This window comes from Argentina anserina, chromosome 4 (genome assembly GCF_933775445.1).
Source record: "Argentina anserina chromosome 4, drPotAnse1.1, whole genome shotgun sequence".
In the NCBI taxonomy this organism is placed as follows: Eukaryota; Viridiplantae; Streptophyta; class Magnoliopsida; order Rosales; family Rosaceae; genus Argentina; species Argentina anserina.
Window position 1 is genome coordinate 13,175,085 of NC_065875.1, and position 20,347 is coordinate 13,195,431.

At 40.7% G+C, this 20,347-nt stretch overlaps 1 protein-coding gene across 1 annotated transcript; it reads right to left on the minus strand.

The window, feature by feature from the left end:
- Positions 1–3,046: 3,046 nt before the first annotated feature.
- On the minus strand, positions 3,047–6,985 carry LOC126790638 (ER lumen protein-retaining receptor-like). The gene is made up of 6 exons (XM_050516960.1): positions 6,696–6,985; positions 5,394–5,659; positions 5,120–5,235; positions 3,636–3,709; positions 3,374–3,437; positions 3,047–3,289 (listed from the first exon to the last, which is right to left on the minus strand). The coding sequence occupies exons 1-6, from the start codon at positions 6,784–6,786 to the stop codon at positions 3,253–3,255; spliced, it is 648 nt and encodes a 215-aa protein (XP_050372917.1). The 5' UTR covers positions 6,787–6,985; the 3' UTR covers positions 3,047–3,252.
- Between the last annotated feature and the right edge of the window lie 13,362 nt (positions 6,986–20,347).

Sequence of the window (20,347 nt, forward strand, 5' to 3'; positions counted from 1 at the left end):
TAGTATGTACAGTACACTCGAGGTGAACAATATTTACTATTCATAGATAGTAGCATTTTCAACAGTGCGGCTACAGTAACTAGGGGTGGGCACGGGACGGGATGGGACGGGACGGAGCTAATCCCACGTCCCGTTCTACTTTTTTGAATCGGGACGGGACGAGGGTTTTTAAGAATGCATCCCACTTGGGATTAATCCCGGTTGGGACGGGACGGGACAAATCTCACCTTCCTATAAAGTTAAATAAAAACCTATATTTTTACTTTTTCATTAACAAAATAACATTTAATAATGAAATTTTAACCAAAAAAAACATATTATGTTCAAAATATTATAATTTACCATTATTATTTGAATTAATATAATTTTGGAGTTATTAGGAACATAAATTAGTTTCATTTTGATACAAATTTATAAGAATTATTAAGTTTTCATTGAAGGTGGGACGGGACGGGACGAAGTGGGATAAAAAATTATTCGTCCCACGTCCCATCCCATTATTATGAAACGGGACGGGATCAGGACGGGACGAACGTTTTTAGACCTCCGTCCTGTCCCGTCCCTACGAATTTCGGGACGGGATCGGGATTTCTGTTTTTTATGCCCACCCCTAACAGTAACGGGCTGAGTATTTGGGCATTCACTTGTGTTCCTCACTAATTGACACGTGTATTGTTGTTGGAACCCAAATAAAGAATGGTAAAATTTACTATATATTTTAGGTGAGTCAGGTTAGGAACAGTACCTGCTACAGTAGCGGGCTTTGGGTTATGATTTTTTCTTTTAACATGGTTTTAGTTGCTAGGTTTTATTAACCTATTTCAATTAATAGGCCACACATTTTTCTCCCTCGGTATATTTTTCTCTTTCTACTTTTAAAATAGTAGCTGAACTTGCTACAGTGCTGGGGTGGGCTGGGTTAGGGGCTCAATTTTAGGGTTTTTTTTTAAACAAGACTTTAGTTGCTAGGTTTTGTTAACCTATTTCAATTACTAGGCCATCCATCTTTCTCCCTCCATATGTTTTTCTCTTTCTACTCTAAAAACCCAGACATCATTCTTCTCTTTCTCTCCAGTTACTCTCTTTACCTTTCTCATTCTCACAAATGCTGAACTTCTTTCCAATTTCTTTTATACTAATCTCAAATTAACATTTCAATCAGTTTTCTTTTTCTTACACAAAGCTGCGGCAAAGCGCGGCTTTGCTGACCATTGCTAACCCATATAGGATAATGTTTCTCCTCACCTAGATTTCACTACTCCTCACCCATACACGCCATCCCCCCCCCCCCCCCCACTCAAATGATATACCTCTAAGTCTCTAACTCAAATTCACTATGAGGAGACTTATCCTCGTACATTACATTTTACGCGAGTTACCATCTACTTACTCGGTTCCACTCTTCACTTGGATTCGTCTAGAAGAGAATACTAACTTTAGATTACGAGGAGGATCCTCATCGTATATATGGATGCCACTCCACACTTGGATTTCTTTTAGAGAGGTATTCCTCGATCATCCATAGAAGATTTGAAGAAATTTCTTTCTCATTTGGAATATGTTCCTTACTCGGATTTATCAAATGGAATATCACTTGCTTAAACTATGAGGATGACTTTCCACACTTTCATTTAGAGTTTAGAGTTTAGGAAATAGGGTTTGGATTTTATATTTAGAGCCAAAATTTTGTTTTGGGTTTCTCGATCTTGATTGAAAGTTTGAAACTGGCTATCTTGTTTCATTACACCAAACATTGCAGTTCTACATTCGGAGTTACCAAACATCTACATTTACTTTTTTTAACACAAGATTAAAAAAAAACATTTTACCAAACACGTAACAAGTTTATTTCACCACGGATTTTTGTCACCACTGTGTTTTTTAAAACTGATTATTTAGACTGCATAACCAAATGGGGCCTTAGAGTGGCAAGAAACCACTGTAATAAATATACCTTTTTCTCAATTTCTCATAAAAATTTAGAAATCGTAGTTTCCTTCTAGTCGAGAAAGCTCCCGACCAGTCGCACATATATTTTTCCCCAGAAACGTTTTTTGTGAAAAGGAATAAGAAATTCATGATGAAAACCAACGTGAACAGAGAGAGCTTCATCCGCGTACCAAAATCACTTCAAGCGTGTGCAGGAGAAATCAAAAGGAAATTGATCAAGAATACCCTCGAAGATTTCTGCCACAAAGTTCAGGAAACTCTTAGAGATTCAGATAAGTATCATCAATTTTTCGTAAGCAACTCTGCCTGTGTAGCAAGGGTGTTCTAGATTTGACTGAGTTTATGAACTTAATCGATGACAAGGTTCGAGAACGCAAGATGAGTCTTGTGTTCAAATTTGATGATTTCCATGCTCATGTCAGTGACTCAGTCTAGTGTATGATCATCTTCTAGGATTTGAATTTTAGGGTTTTTTGTTTTTATTTTAATTTTTTTATTTTATACATTTTCTGGGTTTCTTTAGAATAGCCATAACTCTCTTGTATTTCACATATCACTGATATTGTTATTACAGTTTTAATTCTTGGTAGTGAACGGAACTGAGTTTATTTCTTAAATCAGAATGATAAGATTCAATAATAGTGAAAACTGAAAAGAAGATACCGAACAACTCGTACTCCAAGGTCCTGCGGAGAATTGATTGCAAGGGAGTTCTGGACTTAACTGAGTTTCTGAACTTGGTGGATGACTTTATTCGAACATACGAAAATCTTGTGAATGATTTTGATGATTTTCTGGAGTACTCTGAATCGACATTTAGGGTTGTTAGGGTTGGAAGTTCAATCAGGATTGTTTTTGTGTTAGGGTTGGAAGGTTGTTAGTCTGGAGATATTATCATGTTTTTGGTTTTTGTCAAACTGAAGGCTGAAATTTATGCAATTGCATTTTCTGAATTTGGCTGATGCAAGAATTCTACTCTTCCTCTGTTCTCCTCAATTCACAACTTTGACATTGGACCCTATAACTATCTGTAACATATTTACATGACTCTGGGCAAACTTCACTAGTTCCAACTTCTTCCGCATCTTTTTTGACATATGAATATGAATTGGTATTTAAAAATATAGATTCCTACACCCAGTTTGGCAAAGATTGTACGAAAGTTGTAGTACTATAACATCTAGTCTGCTACAGTGTTATGGCGTCCAATACAAGTCAGATGATGAAGTTCACAAGCCAGACATATTGTAATAGAAGAGAATCATCTAGAACTATTGCAACCCATTCAAGTAAGAAGCGTTTTCAAGCAGGCAACTCAAGCTTTACATTGTTCTTCCAACTGCAGAATATGAAAATGAAGTCATTGTTGTGTACAAATTTAACATTGTTTATGATGGGGAAAATGAAAACTGCAAGAATCTACCTTTGGAAGTAATAGTAGAAGAAATCACCATAGAGTAAGGTCTGGATTATCCCTGCTATCCAAGCTGCAGGAGTGGAAAGGGGATACGATTGAGATGAGATGTCCATAAACAACCAACACACAAAAAATGAAGCGTCACAAAAATGTGCGTAATTTTTAAGTATGACAGACAGGATGAAAACTGATGTTTTAATATTGCTAATGCACAGAACATTCACATGGAAATATGCTGCAGATGTGAATTCATGAGAAAGAGTCTTACTTATCCAGTGGACAAAGCCTTCTTCAGTAAAGTAGCGGTAAATCCAATTCAATATGTACAATCCTCTATATGCCCTGCATTAAGAAAACCAAAATGAAAAAGTTCCCACAATCAACCGATATATAAGCTGGGAGAAGAACGAAACTAAATTCACCAAGGGATGACAAATCATAAAATGCTAATAAATTCACGACATACACCTAAACTTTCAGAAACCTTCTAGCTACCAATTAAGAGGCCTTTACACGAATCCCGATATGTAAGATAAGTAAAAAGAAATGTAAAGTACTAAAAATTGAAGCTCATAAATACACAGTTGTAACAGTTTCACCATAAAGAGGTACAGTGAGGAACATATGCTTAGCAGGAGGTGCCAGCTTTGAGACACCACTGCTGGGATAATGGAGACCTAGAACTGCTAGAACTCTGTGAAAATATATATGTGAAAAACATGTCCTTTGAAAAGTATGCAACACTTTCAAGTGCATTATACAGTCCTCCTCCAAACAATAAATAAACAATTTATACTTCAATGGAATTTTGGCTGATATATTCAAGAACAAACAGAAATCTCATCTCATCCCAATCTCATTATACATGATTTCTGAACTCACTATCAAACCAGGGCTCACAATTTTGAAAAAAAAAATTCCTGTAGAATCTCATGTCGTTTTAGTATCAATGATAAAAGATGTGCCGGTTCATATTAGATGTGCTTTGCATACATGATTCAATGTAACATAGTTCACTAACTGGAACCAACTCAAACCTCAAGATCGTGTAAATTAGCCTGGAACCTCATTTAGATTGAGCACAAAACAGACTTAAGTTTAAGATCAAGTTGGAAATGTGGTCAGTTACTTCTATGTCATCATATTTATCAACTTAGGTTAGTATACAACTTTCAATAATGGTTCAATATTCTTAATAATATAGGAGAAATAACCTCAAATTTAATAACAGCAAAATATCAGAAAATTTCACCTGTGAAGCTACTATTGTTCTATAATACTGTAAGAATAAAGGGTGAGAAACAAGGTGTTTCTTTAAAATTTTGTAAGTGCATAATTTTGAAAGTGTTGTCAAATATTATTATTAAATTTTTTTTTTTGCATACGTGAATATGTAATAAGATATTGAGAGGTCAAGTAATTAGATTAGATGGAAACGATATGTGGTCTGAAATTTCTGTTTCATCTGAGCCAGTAACACTCAAATGTTTCAGAAATACTATAAGAACATGATAAACACAAGAACATAACTAAGGCTCACGATAGAATAGATGATAGTTTATCCAATTGCACATTTATAATTTTATAGTCTAAGAATAGGGGAAACAAACTAGTAGGTGGAAAAGAATAGCACGAACAGGTCAACTATGATGGAAACAACAGTTGATATTTTCAACAACATGCAAACTCCTCATATCTGAACCTCAATAATTCTAGAATTCAATAAGGTAAATGGTCAAAAGGAGTAATTACCCGAGGAGGACTACATATTGACCAGTTAAGTTGTCAATATTTCTTGTCCTTTGCAACAGCACCAGCTGAGGAAGTATGGCGACTGCTTCCAAGTATATAGAAAAAGCCCACAACACCTGATTAATCAATATAGTTAGATCACAATGGCAATTAAATAATGTGATCCTTGCATTATATGCCCTCCATTAATAGTTTTACTGAACATAGCAAATTGGTCACTTGCTCCTAATAGGAATGTGAACAACATCAACTCAAAATGGAAGTCAATTCATACCTCTCTAAAAGTGAATTTCTCATTGATGACAAGGGCCAAAAGCAGGCAAGGGAGTAGGAGAAAAAGATGGCGAAATGTGTCTTGGTCCTTATCATATGATCTACGAACAATCCTGTGGTGCCGTATATACCAAACAATTGAGAAAGAACTGCCCAAGAATATCAACTTCATGAAGGTATTATAAACGGAGTAGAAGGTAACAAAGATATCTAAGTAGCGGGTAGCAAAGACAAGAGCATAGAGTTCTTGAGTCTTCAAGGAAACACCTGCATAAGCCGTGGGAAGTCACAATTTTATTCGGTCCAGAAGAAAGTTAAGTTCCAGGCACGCACATTAACTAAAACCCAACTAAGATGAAGCGAATAGTAATAGAACGGTACATTGATTTCCACAACAAAATCTGACAGTGTTACTTGTATTTATTGCGTAGCAATTTGAATTCTGGAACTAGTATTTAGCACCACATAGGGAATTCTCATAAAACAAACTTCTGAGTCATTGATATACGCTATAAAATTGCTTCAGAGCCTGTGGTATTGTTTTTATAAAATTCAAGTGTACCATGGCTAATTTCTGCTAAAAAAAATCACTTTTAGTTGGAAGACCACTGCAATCATATGGCTAATCGTTCTTGTAATAGCATGAAATCCCCCATGCCAGCTCAAACTGCTCACCCTACCGACCCTACAACCTTCAGAGGAAGGAAACCCCTAGCAAATAGCTGGGCACCTGAGAACGAACCATGACCCTGAACATCCCTGCTAACCATAAGCTCCAATGCCCATTTTCAGTTAACTCATTCACATACCCCCAAAGAAAGAAATGTTAGGAAAACATTTACCACCCATACGGCGAGCATAACAACACATTTTGCTACAATTTTATGACATAAAAAACCAACCCCATTAAATTCACACCACTTCTCTCCTCCCAAACATATAGAAAATCATTCAGTACAGCATCACTAGCTTCTTCCCCATCCAAACACAACTCCCTAACCTCCATTTTTTCCATACATGACAAGGACTACCAACTAGAACCTAAAACCAAATCTACATTTTTGTCAAGACAATGCCAATTGCGGAGATTACCATTATTTTTGGCACTCTATAAACTATCCTGAAGCAATCCATTCACTACCTAACACATTCTCTCCAACTAACAAACTCAACCCAGCTTATATAAATTTAAGCTCATTGGAACTAAACTCTTTCTCCACAAACCAAAAAAAAAAACCATAAAACAGAACCAAACAGGGAACCAAATCAACAGCAAGTGAAAAGAGAGAAGAACAAAACTGACCAGCACAGGACTTGATAGTGTGGATCTTGAGAAGCAGAACAAGAACACTAGCCAAATGCATCATATCTCCCGCTAATCTGAATATATTCATATTGGCTCTGTTTTCTTGAATCAACTGGGTATATGTGTTGTCCAAGCTTTACCCAGATCTCCCAATTGATACACCAAAGCTAGGTTCTTTGTTGGATTCTGGTTTTGGGTGTGCTGCTGAGTTTCCTGGATTTCGGGACAGCAAGAAGCGCTAGAGAACAAGAGGTAACTGTTGAAATGGACGACCGACCAAAGGGAGATGTTCCACCTTTGTTACATTTTTAGCATTGTGGCACTTTGGTCCCTCTTATATTATCATCTTCCAATTCAGTCCTCAAAACAAATCTCAACATACAAGTTCTAAACGATTTTAGTTACCCTTCAGTCCTTGACAAGCATAACTTACAAATGTGCATTCGTTTTTACCCATTCAGACCTAAAAACAAATCTACATCCTTGGTGGTTTTTGTTCCTTGTGGTTTGATTCTTATTTCAGCAACAATACGCTTGAAAGGTCAATCGTCGAAGACGGTAGTGGTGAAATTTTCGCATAAGGTACAAGTTACATGTCCTCCGGTTAGGGTTGCTCTTACTTGGGCATGTACATAGGGCCTGTTTTCACTTCTCAAGGTTCTGAAGATGGTGTCTTGTCATCTCCAATTATCGCATAGACGTGTTGGGAAATAAATTTACCGGCCACCCTTCATTTGATCACCTTATGCTCATCATTCTAAACTCACGTCATATGTCTTTTCTCAACTCATATTTAGTTAATAATTGAGCAATTTGGCACATGGTATGAATTTAGAAGGGTGGGCACATGGTGCGAAATAGAGGGTGGTCGGCAAATTTGTTTTCCTTTGTTAAGTCTATGCTAGCACAAATGAAAAATTAGGCACGTGGATGAGTCTATCCCTCGCATGAAATTGAATAGATAGGATCTTCATTTTCACTAAAGTTGTCTTAACTCTTAGATATTGATACAAAAGCACAAAGCAAAACCTTTTTTTTTTAAGAAGAGCTAGAACTGCAGCTCTCACTGTGTTGTCATTGATAAAATTACAACATACGAGGGGAGACGTAAAAATCTAAGCTTTATATTAAAAATAAAATCTTAAAATAATATCAAGACTCACAATACAACTCATAGATTCTAAGTTTTTAATATGCACAATTTAGCAAGGAATGTAACCAATATTACCACCTAAGTTTTCACTCAGTTATTATGTATTCACTTTTAAAATTTCATTTCTTTTCTTTTCATCAATAAATAAAAGGGTGCGTCGGTAATAGCAAAACACCCATTACGCGAGATTTTATGTAAATAGGTTTTAGAGTTTGCTTAGTGGAATCGGATCCAAAGGGTTGCATAGGAAACATTTTTGTCTCCGTTCGGCAGCGCGTTCATTAACGTTCTCGCCGGACGAGAGTTGTGCTTGGGTCAATTAGTGGCCGAGTTTGAGAGGAAGATGGTGGTGGATCGCTGGAGGGTGGCTGCTCCAGTATTGCTGATTGGATCGTTGCTTCGCTTTCTAGTTGCAGAGATCTCGTTCTGATGGCTCATGGCGATGCTACTGCCGCTCCTAATTCGCAGCCTTGGTCTTGTAGGCGGGTGATACCGGCGCCGGTGCGGTACGTGATGGATAGTAGAGGCGCCAACGGTTTGCCTGGGTTGCTCCTCCAACTCAGGTTAGATCTCAGCAACTTTGTTGGGTTGATGGTCATGCGCGGTGGGCGGTATAGATTGTGGTTTAGGTGGTGGCTCAGTCGAGGCAGCTGACGTTGACATTGGGTGATAGTCGGATTGGTCGTTGAAGTCGGAAGGGCGACGGTGATACAACAACTCTGGGTCGATTAGTTTGTGCTGGTCCATGGTGGTGGGCTTAATGTCACGAGCTTACTTCTTTCGCTATGCTACTCGTGCGGCCTTAGCAACTCCCTTATGCTAAGTCAGCCTTACTCGCAAACGCCCTGCTAGAACAATTGAAAGGCAAGTGAATATTTCGAAAGAGAACATATATTGAATAAGAGAACTTACAAGTTTACTTGATAGCTTGCTTGCTAGATTGCTTGATGATGAAATGAGAGGGGTGCCTTGCTATTTATAGGCCTCCTCATCCTACTTTACAAGTTTTAGATATTTCTAGGACTATGTACATTGTAGAGAATTCTAGAGAACTCTACTTAACTCTACACAAGTCTAAGAGACTCTAAGATGATCCTTGAGTGTTCTAGAGAACTCTTGAATGGTCTAGTTCTACTAGCCTCTCCAAGGTTCTAGAGAAGTCCGGAAATGTCTCAAGGCTTCTTGAGACTTCCACCATCTTCTAGGATCTTCTATGACCTTCCAAGGACTTCCGCCATATTCTGGATCCGTCTAGAATGCTCAAGGTAAAATTTGGCTTAACTTTGGCGGGATGTGACATTCTCCCCCACCAAATCTCGCGATGCCCTCATCGCGCCTCATTGTATCGCTGGATCATGTCCTTGAACTGCCAAAGCGTATCCTCGGACTCCCAGCTTGCTTCCGTATCAGGCAAACCTCTCCACTTGATGAGGTACTCTTTGTAACTTGGTACGCCTCGACGTCGAATGATCCGATCTGCGAGTACTTCATCGACTTCCTTGTCGAAGTTGGTGATTACCGCCGTTGGTGCCCGACGCGATATTCCCCTCGATGGGTCTTCCTCGTCCTCATTGTATCGCTTCAACATACTCACGTGGAAGACCGGATGTATCTTTAACTTGGGCGGGAGGTTGAGCTTGTATGAAACTTTGCCGATGCGCTTGATAACTTCAAATGGCCCTTCGTACCTGCGGATCAAGCCTTTGTGCACCTTCCTAAAGGCCTTGAACTGCTGCGGCAAGAGTTTCACAAGTACAAGGTCGCCTTCCTTGAACTCGACATGCCTCCTCTTTTTGTCCGCCCACTTCTTCATCCTCTTGGCAGCCTTGTGCAACACCGCTCGGGCTAACTCCGCTTGCTCATGCCATGACTTAGCGAACTTGAATGCGGCTGGACTCTTCCCTTCATAGTGAGTGGCAAGGGATAGAGGGGTAGTAGGCTGCTGTCCCAAAACGATCTCAAAAGGACTCTTGTTGGTGGCCTCACTTTGCTGCAGGTTGTAGGAAAACTGCGCCACATCTAGAAGCTTGGCCCAATCCTTTTGATTGGCACTCACGTAGTGCCGTAAGTATAGCTCCAAGAGAGCATTGACGCGTTCCGTCTGACCGTCGCTTTGTGGATGGAAGCTTGTTGAAAAGTTCAAGTCTGACCCCAACATCTTGAACAGCTCCGTCCAAAATCTCCCCGTGAAGCGCGGGTCTCTGTCGCTGACAATGTTCTTTGGAACTCCCCAAAGTTTGACTACATTGCGTAGGAATAGCCTTGCTGTCTCCTCCGCAGTGCAGTCGGCTGATGCGGCCATGAAGGTTGCATACTTGCTAAATCTGTCCACCACCACAATGATGCTCCCAAACTGCTCAGACTTCGGCAGACAAGTGATGAAGTCCATAGAGACACTCTCCCATGGTCTCTCGGGAATGGGCAAGGGGTCTAGCAAGCCCCCCGGCTGCTGCTGGACTACCTTGTCTTGTTGGCAAATTAGACAAGTCCGCACATACTCTTCGACCCCGTCCCGCATCCTTGGCCAATAATACATGGACTTTAATAAGGCAAGTGTGCGTTTCATACCTGGGTGGCCGGCCCATTTGGAATCGTGGCATTCCTTGGTTAGCTCCCTTCGTAAGCTGCCCCACTTCGGTACGTAGATGCGGCGGCCTCTCGTGTAGAGAAGGTCGTCGTCTAGCCAAAACCTCCGGGTTTTTCCTTCCTTCACTAAGGTGATGAGGCTTTGTGCTTGAGGGTCTACCTTCAGTCCCTCCTTGATCTTGCTTAGTAATGGGCTAGTGACTTGAGAGATGCTTGCAAACTCCGCCTTGCGGCTTAGTGCATCCGCCACCACGTTTGCCTTTCCGGGCTTGTACTCCATAGTGTAGTCGAACTCCGCCAAGAAGTCTTGCCACCTTGCTTGTTTTGGACTTGGCTTCTTTTGAGTTTGGAAGTAGCTTGTTGCTACGTTGTCGGTCATGATCACAAACTTTGTCCCAAGCAAGTAATGTCGCCACACTCGAAGGCAATGGATGATGGCAGTCATCTCTTTCTCTTGCACGGTGTAGCGCCGCTCCGTGTCATTGAGCTTCCGACTCTCATAAGCAATTGGATGTCCCTCTTGCATGAGAACTCCACCGATGGCAAAGTCGGAAGCATCGGTGTGCACTTCGTATGGCTTGGAGTGATCCGGTAGGCTAAGTACGGGCTCCTCGCATATTGCCTTCTTCAAGTCTTCAAAGGCTTCTTGACACTTTGTTGTCCATTCCCATGCCTTGTTCTTCTTGAGAAGGTCGGTTAATGGTGCAGCCCTCGCCGAGTATCCCTTGATAAAGCGGCGATAATAGTTAACTAGCCCAAGAAAAGATCTTAAGTCATGTACCTTGGTGGGTGGTTCCCATTCTTGGATGGAATGCACCTTGCAATCTTCCATCATAAGCTTGCCGTCCTTGATTTTATGCCCCAAGAACGACACCTCCGGCTTCGCGAATGAGCATTTCTCCATCTTGATGTATAGCTGGTTTTCCCGCAAAACCTTAAGCACTTTCCGCAAATGCTCCACATGCTCCTGCATGGTCTTGCTATACACCACTATGTCGTCCAAGTAGACGACCACAAACCGATCCAAGTAGGGGTGGAATAGTTTGTTCATCAAGGTGCAAAATGTCGCCGGTGCATTAGTTAGACCGAAAGGCATGACCAAAAATTCATAAGATCCATACCTTGTGATGCATGCGGTCTTCGGCTCATCTCCCTCCGCAATGCGCACTTGATAGTACCCCGAACGAAGGTCTAACTTTGAGAAGTAGCGTGCATGACCCAATTGATCAAAGAGATCGGCAATGAGAGGGATAGGGTATTTGTTCTTTACCGTGATCTTGTTGAGCGCCCTATAGTCGATGCACATGCGTAGAGATCCGTTCTTCTTCTTTTGGAATAAGACCGGGGCACCGAACGGGGCTTTCGAAGGTCTAATGAACCCCGCGTCCAAAAGCTCCTTCAATTGCCTCCTTAGCTCCGCTAACTCCGGCGGCGCCATGCGGTATGCACCCATGGCGGGTGGCTTGGTCCCTGGTTCCAACTCGATTTCATGGTCGATCTCTCTCCTTGGGGGTAATCTCTTGGGCAGTTCCGTGGGTGATACATCCTTGAACTCTTCAAGAACTGCTGCTACCTCCTTGGGCATGTCATCTTGTGGCCTTGGCTCCTCATCATCAAACTCACTAAGGATGGCCAAGTAGCTTTCCTCTTCCCTCTTGATGCCTTTCTTGAATTGCAATGCCGATAAGACCTTGATGTCTTGCTTTGATCCTCGGGTTGTTGGCACCACACACGACCTCTCGCCATCCATGATGCATAAGCTATTGGCGAATGGCACCGGGAATGCCTTGACTTGATCGTGGAACTCCAACCCCAAGACTACCTTGTAGTCATCCATCGGTACTATCGAGAAGTCTAGGCTCCCACACCAAGCTCCCACGCTTGTCTTGACTCCTCGAGCTACTCCTTGTATGGGTCGGGCAGGTGAGTTAACCGCCTTGATGGAGCCCCCTCCATTGCTTGCCTTTAGTCCTAGCCTGCGTGCCTCTTCAATGGAAATGAAGTTGTGGGTTGCCCCCGTGTCGAGCATTGCCGTTGTTGGCTTCCCACTTATGGTGATGTCCGTGAAGAGTAAACCTTTGGCTTGGACCTTGGGTGTAGAGCGGATTGCGTTAAGCACCTGCAAAGACCCCAAGTGTGCACCTCCATTGCCACCCTCGGCTTCACTCTCGCCTTGATGACTCCCTAAGAGTGCGCTTAGTGCTCTCCTTTGTGGGCAATGCCTAGCCCAATGCGGACCATCGCATAGGAAGCACTTGTTGTCATTTGGCTTGTCCGAGCTCCGCATGTCTCTTGACTTGCCTTTATCCTTGAACCTTGCCGAGTAGCTCTCACGGCGGGGCTCCTCCTTGCGTTGGATTTTGTCTCCCCCACCTTTGGCATAGTTGCTCTTCTTCTCCTTTGGCTTGGTGGACTCTCTTGGACTTGAGAAATCAATTAAGCCTTTGGCCATGGCTATGGCGGTAGCAAAGTCTTGCACTCCACGTCGCCTAAGCTCCGTCTTGGCCCATGATTGGAGACCATCCATGAAATTGAAGAGAGCATCCTTGTCGGATAGGTCGGAAATCTCAAGCACCAAGTTAGTGAATTCTCTAACATAATCACAAATTGGCCCGGTGTGCTTGAGCCTTCGCAAGCGAGCTCTTACCTCATCCTCGGCATTCTCGGGATAAAATTGCTTCTTGAGCTCTTTAACAAAGTCATCAAAGGTAGAGATGGTGCACATACCTCTTTCGACATCTCCTCGCCTTCTCCTCCACCACAACATGGCGGTGTCGGTGAGATAAAGAGTCGCGGTCTTTATCTTGGCATCCTCCTCCATGATGCCTACGGCCCCAAAGTATTGATCTAGCCCCCATAAGAAGTTGTCTACTTCTCGAGCGTTGCGCATGCCTCCGAAGCTCTTTGGCTTTGGCACCTCGATCCGCTTGGCCTCTACGCTGCTGCTGGTGCTAGCCCCCGCGGCTAGTGCGCGCTTGCATAGGGCAAGGTCTGCCTGCATTGCCTCCATGCGTGCAGAATCTGCCTGCATCTCCTCCATGCGTGCAAGCATGCTATTGTGCTCCCTTTCTTGCACTTCACGCATCCGGGCGAGTTCCCCCATGAACTCCTCGCGAACCTTGTCAATCTCTCCCCGCAAGGACTCCTCTAGCTTGAGCATCATGCCCTTGATCGCAGTGTGGATTGCGGCGTCCTCCGCCTCCAAGTCTTCCACCTGGGCTCCCATGCCACTCACGCTCTCTTCCACTTGAGCTAGGCGTGAGTCGATTGCAGCTAACATGTCCTTCACTCGTTCCTTCTTTGGAACCGTCGGGTTGACAAGTTCTTCATGACCCTTCTCTTGCGTGTCGTCGGAACCACTACCAACAGGATTGCCATTCTTTGCCATGGGGTCGAGCTAGCCTCTTGATCGAACTTCGGCTCTGATACCAACTGTCACGAGCTTACTTCTTTCGCTATGCTACTCGTGCGGCCTTAGCAACTCCCTTATGCTAAGTCAGCCTTACTCGCAAACGCCCTGCTAGAACAATTGAAAGGCAAGAGAATATTTCGAAAGAGAACTTATATTGAATAAGAGAACTTACAAGTTTACTTGATAGCTTGCTTGCTAGATTGCTTGATGATGAAATGAGAGGGGTGCCTTGCTATTTATAGGCCTCCTCATCCTACTTTACAAGTTCTAGATATTTCTAGGACTATGTACATTGTAGAGAATTCTAGAGAACTCTACTTAACTCTACACAAGTCTAAGAGACTCTAAGATGATCCTTGAGTGTTCTAGAGAACTCTTGAATGGTCTAGTTCTACTAGCCTCTCCAAGGTTCTAGAGAAGTCCGGAAATATCTCAAGGCTTCTTGAGACTTCCACCATCTTCTAGGATCTTCTATGACCTTCCAAGGACTTCCGCCATATTCTGGATCCGTCTAGAATGCTCAAGGTAAAATTTGGCTTAACTTTGGCGGGATGTGACATTAAGCTCTTTTGGGCCTAGGTTGGGTCAACTAGTGGGTTGTGTGGCTGGACTTTGGTCTTTTGGCCCATGTCTGTTTATTTTGGTTTTTTCTTTTGTCATCTCTCCTCCTTGAGTGAGGGTTTGGTTTGTCGGTAGATAGGTAGGGTTTGGTCTTTTGGCTCAAACCGTGCTCATTTCGAAATGCAATTGCTTTGTGAGGTGTTGCATGTGTATCACAGGAACTTTTTGTTACAATTTCCCACATACGGCGCCAATGTTAATGTCGTATACTGCGCTATGGCAATACACTTCACTCCTCGTACATTGACTGCGTTATGCTCCTTGCTCTCGTTCTTGTCACAAGTAGCACAGCTCGTCAGAGTGGAGACCACGGCGGCGTGGTCTTCAACTCTCCGATGCTTAAGTCAGATAGATAGTATTTTCTGCAGAGTAACAGTAAGTAGTCCAGATTGATTACCTTATGAGGTCAAAGGTTTGACCTTTAATAGTTGAGTTGAGGTAGATCGTTCACTCATCCTCTGATGTGAGATTTAGTCTAGTTGAGTTGTTCTCTTGAGCTTCCTTTGAGATGCGCGTGTGGGCGCGTCTGTAGTTGGTTCGAGGCGCGGGGCGGCTCCTTACATAGCTGGTGTAGCTGGCTCCCTGCCTGTATTCCAGGGTTGGGTTGCTTTTGAGCCTAAGTGTGCTAATAGTCGCGTTGATTATGGCTGGGCATAAGCCTATGCCAACAACCTTATTTAAATTATAAATTATTACTGTTAACTTAATAAAATCTTTATAATACCTTGTGAACATCAGAAAAAAAAAAATTTAACACCAAAATCAATCTTCTTTTCATCACTCAAAGTTGATAATCTACGACTTTTTTCTACAACTCAAAGTTATTAACCTATGAATTTTTTGACATTTATATTAGATAAACACTTAAACTTATTTTAAAAATATATATAGAAAAAAATATTTAAAGAAAAAATATATGAATTAGATTAATAGAATCATAATTGGAAACTTTATTTATCATTTTATATTGATGTAGATTAATTGAAAGATTTTCTTTAAAAACTTTCCTTTTAGGACAAATTATAAAATAGTATAATTTCTCATAATAAATTAGAAAAATGTCACCATTTTATTTTCCAATTATAAAAATGTCATCTCAATTGAGTAGAAATTAGAAAATAATTAACAAGCTTAGAACAAAATTAGAAAATAGTCACTTTTAAAATATTTTCATGATAGTTTTGCCCTTTTCTCCAAGTATTTTTTTCATCTTCTTTTTCTTTTTCTTTTTTTCTATGAATTTTTCGGCCATAACTTTGCTGTCTGGCGATATATTTGAGCGTGGTTGGTATCATTGGAAAAATCTCTCTCCCCTCTTTCATTTGATACCATACCCATTCCGAACTAACCTCTGTACAAGGTGCAGCAACTCGCGGAAGGGGTTGGTGTCATTCACGGTGGTGCTCCAAGCTATTCCAACAAAATCGGAGCTTAAGACTCCCTAATTGTAGTTATTCTCTTCATTCTGAGCATACTCATACCAATCTCCTTTGAATTTTAATATCATTTCACATATTAAGACATTTTCTCTCGGCATGTTACACCCGCTGTCACACTAACTGTCACACCACTTGTTACACCCGCTGTCACATTACATATTACACACTCTGTCACACTACCTGTCACTCTCGCTGTCACACTACCTATTACAATAACTGTCACACTCACTATCACATCTAATTTCACACCTCATGTCACACTACTTAGCACACCCGCTGTCACACTACTTATTACATTAACTGTCACATTCATTGTCACACTACCTATTACACTAACTGTCACATCATTTATCACACTAATTATCACATCCCTTGTCACACTACCTATCACACCCGCTACCACACTATTGTCACACTACCTATTACACTAACTGTCATATCTACCTATCACACCTCTTGTCACACTACCTATCACACCCGTTGTCACACTACATGTCACACCCGCTGTCACATTACCTGGTCACACCCGTTGTCACACTATTTTCTTTGACTTTGCAAGAAGAAGAAGAAGAAATAACGAACATTTGTTTATTGTTATGTGATCTTGAAATTATTAAATCAGCATGTGCGATCCAATTATCGACACTCATGTTGTCGTACATAACACCACTAGTCATACTATATGTCATACCACATGTCACACTACCTATCACACTACATGTCACACTACCTATTACAACACAAATTAGTGTGACTGATATTGTGACGGGTAGTGTGACAGGTAAACTAGTCACCATTGTAACTATCACTTGAGTTTCATCTCCTACACATAATAAACATGTATATGCATTGGATGATATTCTGAAGCATCTAATAGATCAGATCGCTAAAACATTATTTCTACCTCTTCATTGTACTATAGGTACCGTAGCAATCTTGACCCAAAAGTAGAGTCTTACAAATTGTTTCCTCACCCAGAAAGAAGAAACAATTGTAAAGTCCCAAAGTTCCTCACCCATAAACTAAAACAAACAGGGGCTACTACCATTGTCGAAGAGGATGAGCTATACCCCAGTGAAAATTCTTATTCACGTCAGCCAACGCCTTGCTCATCACCCTGAAAGAGATCCAAACGGCGTCGCCATCCTTGCCTCAGCCCAATAGTGGCGACGAACTGATCTGCAACGCCGATGAACTGATTTGTAGCGCCGACGAACTGATCAGCAGCGTCATGGCCTCCTCCTCCGGCTCCATCCTCCCCACTCTCCTCCCCTACAGTGGTCTCCGCCTTTCTACCGACCCCATCGTCGTTGCCTGAGTTAACTTCAAAAGGCATTCGCTCCTGCCGCGCCGGCGTCCACGGCCTCACCGGAATCGTCTGCTTCGGGAGTTTTAAAATTAGAAGGGCTGATTTGTTCTTTTTTTTGTTTTTGGGCAAATGGAATTGATTCAATCAGTTATAAGGATGATGACACATTGTAAATATTTTCAATTTTATGGGTAACGCTTTAAGTCCTTTAAGTCTTTAACTATATGACTTTTTTTAAATTTCAAAATCTTAACTGATTTTTTTATAATCATGTGATTCAAATGTGACTATTTTATAAGATGCATTTTTTTTTAATTTGATATATCGTATAAAGACACGCTTGAAAAAAAAAGTTTGTGAAATAAGCAAATTTAATATTAAATTTAAAATATGGAGTGAAATAAGTAGAAATGATGAACATAATAAATCGTGGAATGACAATAGCCGTATCAGCTCTCTAAATAAAATCTAGTCTTAAAATACAAAAAGCTTATTACAACAAATAAGTAGTAGTTTGAGGAGGAACAAAACGAGAATAATAACGTCGTAATGGAATAGAACGTAACTCTTTATTGATTAATAATGTGGCTTATATATATGTATTACATAACCACAATCACGTAGGATTCGGAGTCCTAATCTATTACAGAGATGCGAATCTATCTCTAACAGGAAACCTAATAAGGTTAAGACACACACAAGGATAGAATATTAATTCTCCTGGAACACTCCCCCTTGTGTCGCATGCCTAGGTTGCATGGGGTACTCATCGTTGTCTCGGTAAAAACCTTATCAAGCAAAATAAAAACCTCTTGGGTAAAAACAAAAGCTTGACCGACGAAAAAAAGAGCACAACGCACCGTCTACATTTGATAGCATCATATGAGGTAGACTCACCCTGAAGTCTACGAAACAACTCCCCCTCATTAGTGTCATAATCATGGAGTACAAAGAACAAAGTATACAACGTTCATTACATGCTTCTCAAACGTAGTCTTGGGCTAATATTAATTATTAATCTAGCCACACATCCTTAGATCATACATGCTATACTAAACCAAATATAGATCTTAGGAAATAAAATTTGCATCACAACTGAAAACAAGAGTTTGTAATGAAAATCAGATTCTCGGGTAGAATGACATTCACTCACTTAAACGGCCATAACTTCTTCGTCAAAATAGGTATCAGCAAACTGTAAAATGTTATAGAAAGTAGATACCTGTGGCTTTCCAATGACATAAAGTTCAGTACCTAATTCGATCGGAGAAGTTTACAGTGCTCTATCGAACTTGACTGACTGACAAATTTCCAAACAGAACTGTCATACTTTGCTAAAACAGCTATAACTCAATCAATATGATAGCTATGAACAACTGGTTGGTGTGCCTAGAAAGTAGACACATATACCTTTCTAATGGTATAAAATGCACCATATTGTATTGAGCGAGCTGTCTTATAAGTCTCATTGAAGTTGACCTACGAAACTGGACATATTCTGATTTGTCACATTCAATGTGTCTTTAAAAAAGGAATGGGGGAATGGACCAATGAAGGACTAATTTTGGTCTGAGACAAAACCGCACGCATCCTCTACGCTACCAGTGTCGACTGCAACACCAAGGCATACGTTGATGTTGCTGGAGGTGCTGGCGGCGTTGGTGTGGATATGATTTGTGTTGGTTCACTAAGTGTAGAACTAAACTTATGTCAAAGGAGCAATACAAGTCTAATGACGATGCATAGGCGCATAGTTAATCACATCATAATGAAAGCAATAGTGTCCCAACAACACTAACATGTATGAATGTATAGCTCATTGAATCTCTTCATCATCTATACTTAGACGGAATCGAGAATCAAGAATTAGCTTTCATATGAACACACATGGGTATGAGTTCTTGCAACTGATTGTACTACTCACACCTACTGGTGTCGATCGACCATATTTCAAACTGGAGTTGTCGATCGCCGAAGTGTTCACTAATGTATCATAACCTTTATATTAGGTTTATAATAAAACTATCACATTATGAAGCGACTATATGAAGGAAACTTCTCGGAATTGATCGACACCATCCGATGTGATCAGTATATATATTTAGTGATCATTTTAAAATTTCATCCAATTCAGAGCTCGTTTGATTGTTGGAATTTTCGATAAACCAAAAACAACACTAATATACCCTATGAGATGACCCATTACCAAGATGCGAATGAGAAAAGTTGTTTACATATTTGAAATCACATAATTTTTTCATCGATCGTGCGTGGTCGAAACAAGGAAACTCATTTGGCAAAGCCCCGGTCAATTGGGGTTTTATTATGTGAAAACGCATGTTTTTTGGTTGATCGTTGGTACTGACGAAATTTTACAGGTTCCCTAAATATATATACCGATCACATCTACTGGTGTCGATCGCCGAAGTGTCCACTAATGTATCATAACCTTTATATTAGGGTTATAATTAAACTATCACATTATGAAGCGACTATATGAAGGAAACTTATCGGAATTGATCGACACCATCTGATGTGATCAGTATATATATTTAGTGATCATTTTAAAATTTCATCCAATTCGGACCTCGTTTGCCCGTCGGAATTTCCGGTAAACCAAAAACAACACTAATATACCCTAAGGGAGGACCCATTACCAAGATGTGAATGAGAAAAGTTGTTTACATATTTGCAATCACATAATTTTTGTCATCGATCGTGCGTGGTCGAAACAAGGAAACTCATTTGGCAAAACTCCGGTCAATGAAGTTTTATTATGTGAAAACGCCTCTTTTTTTGGTTAATCGTTAGTATGGACCGTTAAACTATGTTCAAAATGGATGAAATTTTTATTTGATCCCTAAATATATATTTCGATCACATCTATTGGTGTCGATCGATAATATTTTGAAACTATAATTTTTAATTTTTTTTTTGAAAAAACAAAAAAAAAACCGAAAAAAACTGAACCGAACTGTTCGGTTCGGTTTTCAATTTGACCTATTGGAAAACCGTGAACCGAACCGAACTGAAGTTCAATTTCAGTTTGGTTTACGGTTTGAGCCCAAAATCGAACCGTTTAAACCGTTGGTGCCACCCCTAAGTTTTGGTATAATTTTTGGGATCTCA